Below are 15,744 nucleotides of genomic sequence, written 5' to 3'. Positions count from 1 at the left end.
CAGGAAGGTACTCTCCGGAAGTTTGAGGAGTTTGGGTAAAAAAGATTTGAAGAAGGAGATGGAATCCGAACCCTCCGTCCCTTCCGCCAGGCCATAAATGCGAAGGTTGTTACGTTGGTTCCTATTTTCCAAATTCTCAACCTGTTTGTGCAAGGTGGATACCTGGGAACATAGGGAATCAACCTTGGAAGCAGAGGAATTTAAGGAGTCAATGTTTTGTTCCAATGAGGTAACACGGCCCTCCACACTCAGCCATTTGTTAGAAAGTTCCTGGAGGGTAGAAGTAGTCTCCTGGAGAGTGGTAGTAGTTTTTTCTACAAAGGGACGCATGGCCCTAATTTCCTCAAGTAATAGATCCATGGTGACTGAAGAGGATGGTGTTGGAGGAGAAGGCGGGTCTTTCTTTAGTCTCTTGGTTGTACCCTTAGTGCCAAGAGTACTTGGAGTACTCACTGTTGAAGAAGCGGGTTTAGATGAAGAGGTTGAATCCTCCATGTCCAAACACTGATATCGTGAACTAGTTCGGAGCAGGAATTTGCGTGAACTAGACTGAGAGTGAGACACCTCCTTAAGTTGTTTGCCCATATGTAAAAATAGTAGAAAGATTAATAATTTAACACCATACTCCACACATCAGAGAAAGAGCATAAAATTGACAAATAGCACACAAGAATAGCGTAAAGAGAGGCATTAACTCCGCACAATGCGTATAACAACAATGTATATAAAAAGAGCATACGCAAGAACAGAGGATATCCGTAAAACGCAGAAGGTTAGGCAAAATATCATTAGGACTGCGTGATGAGGACAGCTAACCATGAAAAAGGAGACATTGTAGATAACATCAAGTCTATCTTTTTCAACAAATATAAGGAGATAGTAGAAGCTTCTCCAGGAGCAAGGTGTATGAGCCAGTCAAGTTGTAGAAACCACATTTAGCTAGAAGATTCATAGACAATGCACAATGCCTAGGCGTGAAAAACAACCAGTGTCAATGTGATTTTTGCAATTCTGTCAGCGTGGTAAGAGGCTCATGAGGAGAAGCCCACAGTGCACATAGACCTATGGTGAGACCTTGTCCTCCAATACAAATCGTCGTTACTGATAATATGTACCTGAGTAAAAGAGGAAATAAAATTGTAGGCTGTTAGAGGAACCAAAGTGACTTTGGTCGGAAATCATTTCAAAATGGTGGTCGGGAATCGAGCGCGCCACTAAAGTCCTCAGAAAACAAACCAAAAAAGCCTTCAAACGTGAAAGAAGAAAAGTTCTGCCTCAAATCATGCTGAGTGGATAAAGCAAACAGTAATGAGGGCACCGTGAGTGACGTCGAAGAAAGTTGTGCATCAGAAGCCGTTCAGGGACTGAAGTGGCTGAACTGCACAAAATGGCGCCGGACGATTCACGGAGCCGCAGCAACAAGAAACAAGGAAAAGTCAGACTACCACTGGTGTACGAAGTCGGCAGGTCATTCCATCAAGATCCCCGCATATTCATAAGCGTAGTCCTTCGTTTTGGACTCACGGCATGAAGAATAAAGGCACCGTTGGTCCGTCTCCGCTCCTGCTCTCCGGAGAGCTACGGACAAGCCGCCATCCTCGTTGGGCGCAAGCCACGCCCCCCTTTTTCTAACAGATATATGTGTCACAAATTGTGCACCCATATATTGTGATTGGTGAAAAATGCCCTGGTTACACACCGGTAATCTTCAATACTCCGAGTATAGTCTTCCTCGCCACATGAATAACAAAGTGAGCTTCAGCTCCACACCAGAACCCTCCAAAGCAAAAGTTAGCCTGCCACGCCTCCCATCCCATCCCAACATGGCCGACCCTATCACCCCTGACCTCTATAAGAGGAGGGCCGGCCCAACCCTTCAGCCTGAAAATACCAAGCAGAAACATGAAGCCGACAGCCAAACAGGGAGGGAGGGATGGGAACTCATGTGGCGAGGAAGACTATACTTGAGGTAATGAAGATTAAGTAACCGGGCCATTACCTCCTCGTTAGTCTTCCTCGCCACATGAATAACGAAGTGAGCACATACCAAAGCCAAGCGGCTTCATGGAAACTCACAAGAGACCAACGGCCCAGAAGGGGAAGCCAGCGAAGCAAGCAAACCTATAAGACTAGACGAGCGGAAGGACCACCCAAGAGAGAGGCAACCACGAGCAGGATGAACCAGCCTGAGACAGAGAGACATCGGGAGGGCCGAAAACCCAAACACCTGAGACACTTAGGGCTGTCAGAAATCCGCCCGAACCAAAGACCGAAGGAGGACAGAGAAGGCACGGAACCAGACCGCACAGAGCAAGAGCAACAACAGGCCCCAGACAGAATGCAACAAGCCGGTCCGAACACACCAAGACCACCCAAGGGACAGCCAAAAGCGAGGAGGGAGCAAAAACCCTGACAGCGGAACAGAAGAAACATAGGGCATCCCTCCTACAGTGTCACAACAAAAAGCCACAGCAAAAAAGAGACGCAGTCCAACCGAAATACAGCAACACCGCACGGTGGACCACCAACCGCGAGAGAGCCGAAACCACCAGAGGACTGGAGCAGCAGAACCAGACGCAATCAAAACAGACAGGCAGGAGGCGCAAGAACGGAAAAACGTGCAGAAGAAACCCAGCACGCCAACCGAACAACAAAAAAAAACGAAGGGCACCACAACCCCACCAGCAAGGAATAAATAGGAAGGACACGGATCCCAGTCGCACCAAGGACCACCCCCCCCCCTTTCCCCTGGAAGGGAGCGCGACACCAAGGAGAGAACCCAGACAGGCACAAGGGAAAACTGTCCCAGGAAGACACAGGAAACAACTCCAAAGAGACCCGGCCACCAAGGAACCCAACCGACCAACAGCAAAAAGCGGAAAGCCCACAAGGTCGCCCGCAGAGCCCGGAGAGCAGAAGGGACAAGGCCCAAGGCAAAGCCACCAGAAAGGAAGCAAACGACCACCAGCGGCCACCATGCAGAAGAACGCACAGAGAACTCGGCAGAGAGAGGAACGCAGCATGGAGGAGCGAGATCGCCCAGCACAGAGACCAAGCAAACTGTCCCAGCAACGTTCCACAAGAAGGAAGCGAGTTGCTGAAATGAGCACCCAGGAGGCCACACAGTCAACCAACAACCAGGCCTGAACAATGAAGACCCGACAGGAACAGGAGCGCATAGGGTGGGAAAGCCACAGATAGAAACACACCAAATGCGAGAAGGACAGAAGAGCCGGTCGAAAACAAGCAACAGCAACACCTCCATGGAGCAACCCCGAGCCAGCAGGCCAAAACCAGGGACAGTGATGAAGAGTACGCAAAATCCACACAGGAAGCGCAGGGCCACGCCCGGGGAAGAAGAACCGGGAAAACCCAGCAGCCCTGGACAATGAAAAGCACCCTATGAACACAAACCACCCTGGGAAAATATGAAAGCCGTGGCAGGAAGAAAACCCTCGGCCTGTGAAAGAACAAGCCCCCGAAGCATAATACTGACCATCAAGCTACACCTCCATGGGCCAATTCGCCACCAATAGTGCAAACGCCCCATCCAAGCTAGAGAAGGCCAGACTCCAAAGCAAAAGGGGAACAGAGGCACACGCAAAGCCGGGAGCCAAAACGAAAAGGCAGACAGAGCCCCCACCGGGGACGCAAACCAGAACAAGTCAAGGACAGCACAACTGTGCCGGAAAAACAAAGGGGCAAACCTAAGACAACAATCACAGGTAAATCCAGGTGGGCCCCCCCTATAGGTCAAAAACAGGTCAGCCCAGCGCAACCACTGAGACAGACGACAACAGAGGATCTCATGGCCGAAAGGCCGTAGGCCCAGCAACCCCACGGTGAACGAGGAAGGAGAAAAAAACACCCAGAAAAACAACAAGATGCCCCCACAGGGCAGGTGCAAATCCCAGAAAAATCAAGGAAAAGCCAACGGAAGCCAGATGGGAAACCCGCCAGCAGGTGAACCAACGGACCCAGTACAGACTGGGAACCCAAGCACGCCCCACAGTACGGCAAAGGCCATCAACACCCGGGAAGGTATTACCAGGACAGAAAAACCAACCAACTGGATAGGGAGGACCCACAAGGGACAGAACCGGGGAAGTAACCCCTGCCAACAAGGCACAAATATACCCAAAACACACCCCGTGGAAGGCCCCTACCAGGGCAGACAACTCCAACTCAACAGCTAGGTGCCCATGCTAAACCAGCCGAAGGGGGACTGGTAGGAGGTAGGCAACCAAAAACCGGAAAACCAGAAACAGGATGGAGAAAACACCAAAACCCTACTAGGAAACCAGAGGAACAGGACCCGCCGGAGAAGGACCAGCCATACTGGCAAAAAGCGACCCCGCAAGAACAGGCCGAAACGCACACCACAGCGGAGGATATGTCGAACCCCTGGCCCGACCAAGCAGTCCCCACCTTAAGGGAGGAGACCAACCAAAGAGCCACATCACGTAGGACATGAGCATGGGAGCCCAGTGTGCAGGACCCACGGAGCCGCGACACAGGAGATGGCGCTGAGGCCACTGACGAGAAAAAGCCCGCCCTCCAGGAGCAGAAAATTGCAAAAAACACAGTTGATGGACAGAATGCAGAACAATGTCTTACATTCACCCCAGTACAAAGATCTGGGCCTAAATCCATCGTTTTTTTGTACTGGGGTGAATGTAAGACATTGTTCTGCATTCTGTCCATCAACTGTGTTTTTTGCAATTTTCACTCCAAGTGGGCTGGGTATGCTCAGATGTGAGTCCCAGGCTCTCCACATCACTGGAGTCAAGCTATCCAGGCTGAAGTAGGCTGATAGCCAGAAACCGGTCCTTGGATGCTTGATTCCAGTCTAGGAAAGACATGGCTTGGTAGTTCGGGCTGGACTGTTCCTATGAGGCACAGGGTCAAGGCTGATTTGCATATATATAGTGGAGAAGTGTGACTCACTGGTTAGAGGAGGCAGACCTGGAAGCAGAGGTCAGCCCGGGACCAGGGTTCAATTCCCGGCTCGGCGGGGTCTTGAGTCCTAAAATGTCCATGGACTCGACAATTCTCGCTCCGGTGCCTACTCGATTCATGGGTTCACACTCTGGGCAATAGCTTGCTTAATCTCCACAACGGCCCCTCGCGGCGGGATGCCTGGCTTTCACCTTGCAGATACCCTGCCGGGGTTATCTCACAGGGGAATACCAGGACGGGTTCCCTAAGCAAGCGCTTAGAAACCGCTCGGTGATTTGCGCTATATACATTCCTGTACATTTACATTTACATATAGCCATTGTCTGACCTAGGGTGGTGTGGAGTGCAAAAAAACTATGGATTTAGGCCCAGATCTTTGTACTGGGGTGAATGTAAGACATTGTTCTGCATTCTGTCCATCAACTGTGTTTTTTGCAATTTTCACCCCGAGTGGGCTGGGTATGCTCAGACGTGAGTCCCAGGCTCTCCACATCACTGGAGTCAAGCTATCCAGGCTGAAGAAGGCTGATAGCCAGAAACCGGTCCTTGGATGCTTGATTCCGGTATAGGAAAGACATGGCTTGGTAGTTCGGGCTGGACTGTTCCCATGAGGCACAGGGACAAGGCTGATTTGCATATAGCCATTGTCTGACCTAGGGTGGTGTGTAGTGTCAAAAAACGATGGATTTAGGCCCAGATCTTTGTACTGGGGTGAATGTAAGACATTGTTCTGCATTCTGTCCATCAACTGTGTTTTTTGCAATTTTCACCCCGAGTGGGCTGGGTATGCTCAGACGTGAGTCCCAGGCTCTCCACATCACTAGAGTCAAGCTATCCAGGCTGAAGAAGGCTGATAGCGAGAAACCGGTCCTTGGATGCTTGATTCCGGTCTAGGAAAGACATGGCTTGGTAGTTCGGGCTGGACTGTTCCCATGAGGCACAGGGTCAAGGCTGATTTGCATATAGCCATTGTCTGATCTAGGGTGGTGTGGGGTGCAAAAAAACGATGGATTTAGGCCCAGATCTTTGTACTGGGGTGAATGTAAGACATTGTTCTGCATTCTGTCCATCAACTGTGTTTTTTGCAATCTCCAGGAGCAGAAGCAGAAGGTAAAGACCACAGGGCGATCACCGAAGCAGCCAAGAGAAAGACGGACCGGCACTAACAGCAGCCCGCCCCCAACAGACATGCAGCAGCCCACAGCCGCCAAAATCCCACGGTGGACACCCAACTAGAGACCAACCAAGACAGACCCACACAACAATGGAGAGCATGCGGGAACAGGAGTAAACAGGGCGGAAGGACCGCAGGCCCAAAGCCCAGCAGGAGCCAGGGGCAAACAGCAAAAATATTAAGCCGAGGCCCCATGACATACTCCAAATGCCAGAAACACACCAGGACAGGAACAAACACCCCACAGGGAAAAACGGGCGCAGAATGTGTCTCCACTGGGAGGGTATTACCACCCAACGGAAACTCTCCTGGCAACTGCAGAACAAAGAGAGAAAGAGAAGGGCCCAAAGCCGCCATGAAGTGCATGGTAAAGCGAAAGCACAGAACTTAATGTATCTTGGAGCTGAATAACAGATGGTAGCTTCACCCAACTCAATGGCACTCATGTCATCGACCTCAGAAGGATGAAAGGCTGAATGGATCCGTTACCATGAGTACAAACACAGGGCCATATAGTGGGAGCATTAGTGCACTAAGCCACCAGAACAGGCATCTTGACGCCGCAGACCAAAACACCAACATGCACAACCAAAATAGACAAACGACCAGTAGGGAAGAACTGCAACAAAAGCAGTATTTAGAGGCCCAACCAACAGAAAGCACAAACACGTAATCTGCCAGGACCGATAACACTAGGACAAAAATGGGGTAAACCAAGGCAAATCAGCCCCCAGATGAGAAAAACAAGGCACGTTTGTTTTTTGCCTGCAGAGACCATGCTCAGCAGGCAAACAATCGAGGCTAGAACCAACGACACCGGGGCCCTCTAGGAGCTGAAACGGGCAACAGATGCCATGCCAAACCAGCTCACCAAGGCACACAAGGGAAACGGAGCCCCGCAGCAGCCGCTCCAGCCCCTATGGAAGCAGCATTGAGTGCCGGTTAGTAAGCAGGGGCCAAACCTGCAATACAGGTGATGCGGCTTCTGGGGAGGAATGTCGGAACCTTGCTGCAAGTTAGAGAGGTAGCATGCCGGTGAAGCCTCGGGCGTGCAACAAGCCACAGCAATAGAGTAAGCAGAGTCCGCCTATCAGCTCCTCACCCGGGATAGTGCAGGCCGCAGTGAAGCCCCATTGGCCCCGAAAAACAAAACAACGAAGCGGAGGTGTGCCCGGGGTCCGTAGAACGGACCACCAGGTGCCCCCACTACACACCGAAGCCGACCCAACCAGCAGGCACATCGGGAAAACACTGAGTGACACCAGTCCAGTGGTGTGTGGGGGGCAAGACCCGGGAAAGAGAAAAACAATACTCCACCCACACGGATGAGGGGACAGGACAACTGCCGTCAGGAAAATCCCCAGACCCCTCACCCGGCCTCCTGTAAACCCTTGGCTTGCTAAAGCAGAGCCTAACAGGCCCAGAACTGATACCGGGGGAAGGAAGGAGGATGGTCCCAGAGTCCTAGAGCCCACTAGAGCAGGACCACCAACCAGATGCCCCAGTTCCAGCTCCAGCTGGAACCACTTACCTAAAACACGTTCTGGAAAATCTGCAGCGCAGAACCAAAAAAACAGGCTGAAGGGTTGGGCCGGCCCTCCTCTTATTGAGGTCAGGGGTGATAGGGGTCGGCCATGTTGGGATGAGATGGGAGGCATGGGAGGCTAACTTTTGCTTTGGAGGGTTCTGGTGTGGAAATGAAGCTCACTTTGTTATTCATGTGGTGAGGAAGACTTACGAGGAGGTAATGTGTGTGTGTCAAAATATATGCTGATAGCTGAGTAAGGGTCTTAATTAGAGTTTGGCAGACAGGATATTTTGCCACAAATATGGTGGGGCATCCCTTCTGCCATGTTACAATAACATTATAGTCTAATGTACTTTAATTAGGAGGGACAGGGCATCCACCATGTTTTGACTTGGTAGCCCGTCCTCCCAGCTCTAAATACAGCCTAAGTCACATCAGTATCATAGTCTACAACCTGTAGTGGCAAGAACTTGCAATTACATTGACTTAGACAGCTATGGACTATTACTAGTCACCTGGTGATGTGAACATACTCTGCCAATTTCTGCCCACTTCTACACCCAGATGTGACGGGAAGCAATTGCTCCCCGCCATCTCTTCATCTGATTTACACAAGATCTTTTTCCTTTTCATGAACACCTTCGCTCACCACCTCCTACTCTGTCTTCTAACGTGTTCTGTAGTATGATAAGTGAGTTGGGCAAGGTATAGGTTCAATGGCTGAATCTGCCAAAGAACAACCACTTCAGAGCAAAAACCATATACTCCCAATTTCATACACAAACTGTTTTCTAAGCCTATTAGGTTGGCATAGCACCTGGTACCATAATGTGCACTGTGTGTACTATCTCAGTGTTCATGTTCAACGTACAGCAAATTAAAATGAACATACATCTATATAAGTAGAATATTAAAATGCTATCCTAAACGAAGGAAATGCCAATGCTAATAAACACATCAACCTAATGTCCACTACAGACATTAAAGCACACACATAATCAATAGAATAAAACACGAGTAGCATTATACTTTAGCAATGTATGTTAGTTAAGGTTGGTCTAAGTGTTTATTGTTTAATTACAATTCATTTGATGTCTTGAAACACTAACATTTGCATATGTTAATCATAGAATGCCTTTCAAAGTGATTAACTCACACAGACTCGCTATCTGAAAGTGGGTTATTAGTAGTAGTAAATATACATCTCCCACTTGCAACAGCCAGGCCAGTCAGCCATATTGGGGACTATTATGCATGTTTTGCATAATACTACTGCATTTCCATTTGAGCTCTCTGTGTAAATAAGGTATGGATCAGGAGTCCTTCTGGCTGTGACTCATTTGTGGGTGTGTTTTAGGTTTACTATGCCTTTCCCTGAGCCCCTACTATGCAAGTCTCATGGGCATGTATTCAAGGTACTTTTACTTTTTTGGATTCGTATACATTGAAAGCTCCTCATTTTTTACTCCTGGTAGAAATGTACTATTGCAAAAGCAAAAATTGCAAAATCAACTGGAGTAAGAATGTAGTTGTTTTCGCAAAGGATATTCAGTAACTTCTGATTCGTTTTTTACCTGTTAAAATGTTATCAGGGAACTTATTTGTATAATGATTTTTTTTTCTGTTTAGCAAACATTTTTCTGTCTTTCTCTAGGGGGAAGAATTTTGCAGTGTTGGTTGTATGATACTGCTAGTTTACGAGTCTCCTCAGTTTTCGGTTTTAATACAATTTATTCTGGAATGTCCAGTGTGTAGTCTGCTGAAGATGTCGGGTCTTGAGAGACGAGTTCTTTGGTTGTGGTGCTCTCCTTTTAGATTACACATACAATTAAAGTGCCATTCCAATTTACAGTTTTGATGACATAGTGAGGTATTTGTTGACTTCTCAGTTGCAATCAATCAATCAATCAATCACAACATTTGTATAGCGCGCTACTCACCCGGAAGGGTCTCAAGGCGCTTGGGGGAAGGGGTCCGCTACTGCTCGAACAGCCAGGTCTTGAGTTGTCTCCTGAAGGCGAGGTGGTACTGGGTCAGCCGAAGGTGGATGGGGAGGGAGTTCCATGTCTTGGCCGCCAGGTAGGAGAAGGATCTGCCTCCGGCGGTGGCTCTTCGGATGCGTGGTACGGTGGCGAGGGCGAGGCTGGTAGACCGTAGCTGGCGGGTGGGCGTGTAGAAGGTCAGGCGGTCGTTGAGGTACTTGGGGCCCAGGCCGTGGAGGGACTTGTGTGCGTGGGTGAGGAGCCTGAACGTGATCCTCTTGTCGACGGGGAGCCAGTGTAGGTCCCTCAGGTGGCCGGAGATGTGGCTGCGACGGAGGATGTCCAGAATGAGTCGTGCTGAGGCGTTCTGGATGCGTTAGAGTCTTTTCTGTAGCTTGGCTGTGGTTCCGGTGTAGAGGGTGTTTCCGTAGTACAGTCGGCTGGTGACGAGGGCCTGGGTGACCGTCTTCCTGGTTTCGGACGGGATCCATTGGAAGATCTTGCAAAGCATGCGAAGGGTGTGAAAGCATGATGAGGATACGGCGTTGACTTGTCTGGTCATCGAGAGGGAGGAGTCCAGGATGCATGCTGAGTATTTTATTTTCAACTGTGCATGCACAACCTAACTCAAATGAGAACAAGATGACATCAGGGATAGAGAGATATAGCCACCGGCCCTGTACTCTTAAGCCTCCCAAAGTGAATCTGAAGCTGGAGCAACACTCCTCCAACTGGCTAACTCTCAAGAGAGCCAGTTGCTGCTACTACTGAGAGAAGTGCATCTCCAGTACGGTGTTTGAGCACTTATTTGTCTAGGAGTAGAACGAATCGCCAATAGTATGACATTGAGCAGACACACTCCTATTGGCTAATCGAAAATATGACCAATACCTTCTTCATTGCCTAATGGTGTATAACAGTAACAAGCAAATTGCAAAACGAGTCTGACTCAAAGGGTGTCTTTGTGTATTTGCTGTGTAGGTGACACACGCTCTAATAAGAGCTAAAACTGTCTTTAGCCAGACCCAAAAACATTCATCCTTAGGTTTATCATCCACCATGACTCTGCCGGTGAGGTCCTTTCACAAACAGAGGAGCGATGCTGCAACCGTGTAATGTCCCGAACTGTTGAATTAAAATGAATGTGTTTTCACAGTATTTGTGGTCTGCCACACAAAGAGTATAATCTTTTCAAAATCCTTCTGCATTGCAGGAACATATCTGTGCCAGTTTTCGTCTGGTTCGGTGCTGCATGAAGATGAGACAGATGTAGAAGTGGTGCTTCTCCCAACTGAAATAATAACAATTCCGCTTCAGCAAAGTGTCCCCACAAAAACATCATCACTCTCCTTAAAATGCTGTATACAAAATGATGGCGAAGTGTATAAAGTCACTTGGACATACAACAATATTATAATACCAGTACTGCCAGGTTGGTAAAATTTGTTTCACTTTTAAATCTGATTATTCTTGTTTTTGATCTGATGCCCAGTGTTACAATATCATTGTTTGAGGGTTTGCTTTCCCCCTTTTTCATAAAGGTCACTTAGTCACTTAGGTTAAGACCAGCAAGTCAGAATCTCGTTTCACTTCATCATTACCCCAATTAAGTATCTGATATCCCATCAAATACCAATCCATTTCACTGCATGTGTGGTAAAGAGAATCCTCCAATTTCAGGAGTGCTGTAGCCAGAGAGAAATCCACTTGAAAGACTATTTCTTGGAGCTAAGGGATACTATGTTGAAGGTCATCTCAATGGTTGATTGTCACCTGGATTTAGGTCTATTAACAGACATTGAAGATCATACCATTGGAGCCTCAGAGCCCGCCATAGCGGGCTCTACCGGCAATGAAAGGCCTGCTCCAGCATTTGGCAGGGGCACTTAACATGGGGGCAGGCCTTTAATGGTTGGTAAAGCCCGCTATGGAGGGCTTTAAGGCTATTGGAACATTCCTCCCATAGACAGCAGGATGTTCTAATTTATAAAAACAAAGGCCTCATAGAGCCCGAGGGGGATGAAATCCCCTCGGGCTTTGTGAGGGCTTTGTTAAAAATTGGAATGATGATGCTCCGGGCTTCTACCAGCCATTAGAAGCCCAGAGCACTCCATTGTGTTCAAATGAGCTCCCAACATTCCAATGTTTTAATGGTAGATTGTCACCTGGATTTAGATCTATTTTCAGACATTGGAGGTCATACCACTGGTGGATTATCCCCTGGATTTAGGTCTATTTTCAGACACTGAAGGTCATACAATTGGTGGGTTGTCACCTGGATTTAGGTCTATTGTCAGCCACTGAAGGTCATACAATTGGTGGGTTGTCACCTGGATTTAGGTCTATTGTCAGACACTGAAGGTCATACCATTGGTGGGCTGTCACCTGGATTTAGGTCTATTTGTCTATTTTCAGATATTTAAAGTTGTGCCACTTTTGGAATGTCACCTGGATTTAGGTCTACTTTCAGACATTGAAGGTCATAATTCTGGTGCATTGTCACCTGGATTTAGGTCTACCCTTAGACATTGAAGGGCATGCTACTCGTGGATTCCCACTTGGATTTAGGTCTACTTTAAGACATTGAAGGTCATACCACTAGTGGAATGTCACCTGGATTTAGGGCTATTTTCAGACATTGAAGGTCATGCCACTGGTGGATTGTCACCTGGATTTAGGGCCATTTTCAGACATTGAAGGTCATACCACTGGTGGAATGTCACCAGGATTTAGGGCTATTTTCAGACATTGAAAGTCATGCCACTGGTGGAATGTCACCTGGATTTAGGGCTATTTTCAGACATTGAAGGTCATACCACTGGTGGAATGTCACCTGGATTTCGGGCTATTTTCAGACATTGAAGGTCATACCACTGGTGGAATGTCACCTGGATTTCGGGCTATTTTCAGACATTGAAGGTCATACCACTGGTGGAATGTCACCTGGATTTCGGGCTATTTTCAGACATTGAAGGTCCTGCCACTGGTGGATTGTCACCTGGATTTAGGGCTATTTTCAGACATTGAAGGTCATACCACTGGTGGATTGTCACCTGGATTTCGGGCTATTTTCAGACATTGAAGGTCATACCACTGGTGGAATGTCACCTGGATTTTGGGCTATTTTCAGACATTGAAGGTCATGCCACTGGTGGATTGTCACCTGGATTTAAGGCTATTTTCAGACATTGAAGGTCATGCCACTGGTGGATTGTCACCTGGATTTCGGGCTATTTTCAGACATTGAAGGTCATACCACTGGTGGAATGTCACCAGGATTTAGGGCTATTTTCAGACATTGAAAGTCATGCCACTGGTGGATTGTCACCTGGATTTAGGGCTATTTTCAGACATTGAAGGTCATACCACTGGTGGAATGTCACCTGGATTCCGGGCTATTTTCAGACATTGAAGGTCATACCACTGGTGGAATGTCACCTGGATTTCGGGCTATTTTCAGACATTGAAAGTCATGCCACTGGTGGATTGTCACCTGGATTTAGGGCTATTTTCAGACATTGAAGATCATACCACTGGTGGAATGTCACCTGGATTGCGGGCTATTTTCAGACATTGAAGGTCATACCACTGGTGGAATGTCACCTGGATTTCGGGCTATTTTCAGACATTGAAGGTCATACCACTGGTGGAATGTCACCTGGATTTCGGGCTATTTTCAGACATTGAAGGTCCTGCCACTGGTGGATTGTCACCTGGATTTAGGGCTATTTTCAGACATTGAAGGTCATACCACTGGTGGATTGTCACCTGGATTTCGGGCTATTTTCAGACATTGAAGGTCATACCACTGGTGGAATGTCACCTGGATTTCGGGCTATTTTCAGAAATTCAAGGTCATGCCACTGATGGATTGTCACCTGGATTTAAGGCTATTTTCAGACATTGAAGGTCATGCCACTGGTGGATTGTCACCTGGATTTAGGGCTATTTTCAGACATTGAAGGTCATGCCATTGGTGGAATATAACCTGGATTTGTGTATACCCTCAAACATTAAAGGGCTTTCAGTTTTCACCAAACTCTAAAAAAGGTTCTTATGAAGCTTTCATCATCTTAGGTAGATAAGCTGCTCGGCAGTAGCGTAAGCAGGATCGGCATACAAAGTAAGGAGAAAACCCTTGCTGGGCTACTTTCAAGGACTGAAAGCAGCCTAGGGTGTACAGCACACATTTTTCTCATGAGCTGTTGTGCTGCAGAGACAAATTATTATGGGAACTGTAGCACCCTGGGAACTGTAGCACCCTTTGAAGTATTGAAACAATAATTGAGCACAGCTTCCGAATTTTCTGAAATTCCTAGGAAGTTTTTGGCCAAAACCTTTAGAGAAAATTGTGCTGTGAAGTAGATCTGTGTTATGTAAAGATTTCTTGTGACTAACACAACTCCTTTGAGAGGGATTGGCTTATTGGTTTTCCTTATTCAGTGCAATGGAGAGCCGGTGTCAAGACATTTTCTAGGGGTGCCAGCACCTTCACTCTAGCTCTTGCAGTACTGCTGGACTACCCAATGCATTAGAATTTAATGTACAATAACTATCATTGCTTTACAATGAGATTGGCATTGTGCTTTTATATATTTCTGACGTAATATGTAGTGTGCGTGTTGTGGAGAGTGACAGAGATTCGGATGGCAAGCCATGGAGAAAGCCCAGAATGCATAGTACTGCTGACTGCTGCAGCCTCATTGACATGGAAAAGACTTATTTAAAACAAAGTGCTTTCTGGCTGCTCCTTCCTCATACTCTTGGGTATAGCTCAGAATATACTGTTTTCTTGTGTGCATCTGTCAGATTCAAAGCAAGCTAGCCTTCCAGTGGCAGCATGGAAATCTCTGATCAGTACAAATCATCATCTCAACAGATACAACATGTGACATTTCTTGATACATTAGGCTATTCCCTGAAAAGAGCCATATCTCTTGCTTGCATCCATCACACATGAATAGCGATAGCCCATCCGCATGCCTCAATATAACATATTTCCCCCACCAGAAACCTCTTACATCCCTGCCACACCCATCCTATGATCTACCATTTTTATATCTAAAAAAGTGAAAGGGCCCAAAGATCCCCAAGACACCTTCCTACCTATCAGAATTGCCTCAAAGCCGTAACATCTTCATGTAGAATGTGAGGAACAGGGACAATATGGTATTTCTGGCATAGCACACTTCCACTTTTTAAATGGACATTCATAAAATGCTACTGTGGGATATGTTGGAATGAACCGGTGTGTGAAAGTCTGTCAATGGCAGAGAAATGTGGAGGGTGGTAACAGTGAGACGGACGACTTGAAAATTTTGGCTAGGTGTTGTTAAGGGGGAGGTGAGAACAACAGCGTGGACGTTTGGAGAAAGATTTGTAGAAGATGATTGACAGGAAGAGTGATGTAGGTTAGTGAATTTAAACTTATATGGCACTAATTATTAGGTGTTACATTAGTGGCAGGGCTGGGGAAAAGGCTCAAAAGTTGTAGGAATGTGGGGAAGAGACATGTGTGGAGTCTGGATCATGATGGAACTCTCCGTAGGATCAACTCAAGTGGTGCTGGGGGCTAGCAGGTTGACGACCATGAGGTTATGAGTTCATCCAATGTCTTTTGCATAATTTATTCTATTAATAAGCCATAGCAAATGCTCTATTTCTGATAAATGTCTTTTCCTTATACATTTGTTTTCGGGGGCTCTACCTCTATGTTTCTGTATTATTACTAAGTCATTGGTTCTGTCTGAATCTGTACCTTCAGAATGAAATAAATTAAAAATGTACATGTCTGAACATACAACTATTTTTAATCGATGTCTAATTTATTTTACAAATTTGCTAAAGGCGGGGTTTGTCAGGCTGATTAATGTATACATCAAGTATATTGATATCCTTCATCCACTATAGGAGTCATTTGAGTAATTTCTTAAACTATTTTGATTACCAGTCTGCTCAGTATGGTGTATTTGTGTGTTATGTGGATTTGTGCAGTGGGCTAATTATCTGTGAGGGTATTAAGGTGCTTGAGCAGATGTGGAGGCAGTAAAGCCCTGCAGAGTTAGTCAAGGAGCCAAGCATTCAGCTTCTTGCAGAATTCA

General features: G+C 47.0%; 1 protein-coding gene across 1 annotated transcript in view; it reads left to right on the top strand.

Moving 5' to 3' along the window:
* Positions 1-15,744, top strand: part of LOC147707021 (adhesion G protein-coupled receptor F3-like) — a 239,009-nt gene that overhangs the window by 96,195 nt on the left and 127,070 nt on the right. The window contains exons 8-9 of the mRNA XM_086925615.1: positions 10,857-11,075; positions 11,840-11,851. Of these exons, the coding sequence (XP_086781741.1) occupies positions 10,857-11,075; positions 11,840-11,851 (231 nt within the window). The remainder of the gene's footprint in view (positions 1-10,856; positions 11,076-11,839; positions 11,852-15,744) is intronic.

Source organism: Lissotriton vulgaris, chromosome 6 (genome assembly GCF_964263255.1).
Source record: "Lissotriton vulgaris chromosome 6, aLisVul1.2, whole genome shotgun sequence".
NCBI classification, from domain to species: Eukaryota; Metazoa; Chordata; class Amphibia; order Caudata; family Salamandridae; genus Lissotriton; species Lissotriton vulgaris.
The sequence above is the reverse complement of the archived record's forward strand: the minus strand, read 5'-3'. Positions and strand labels throughout refer to the sequence as shown.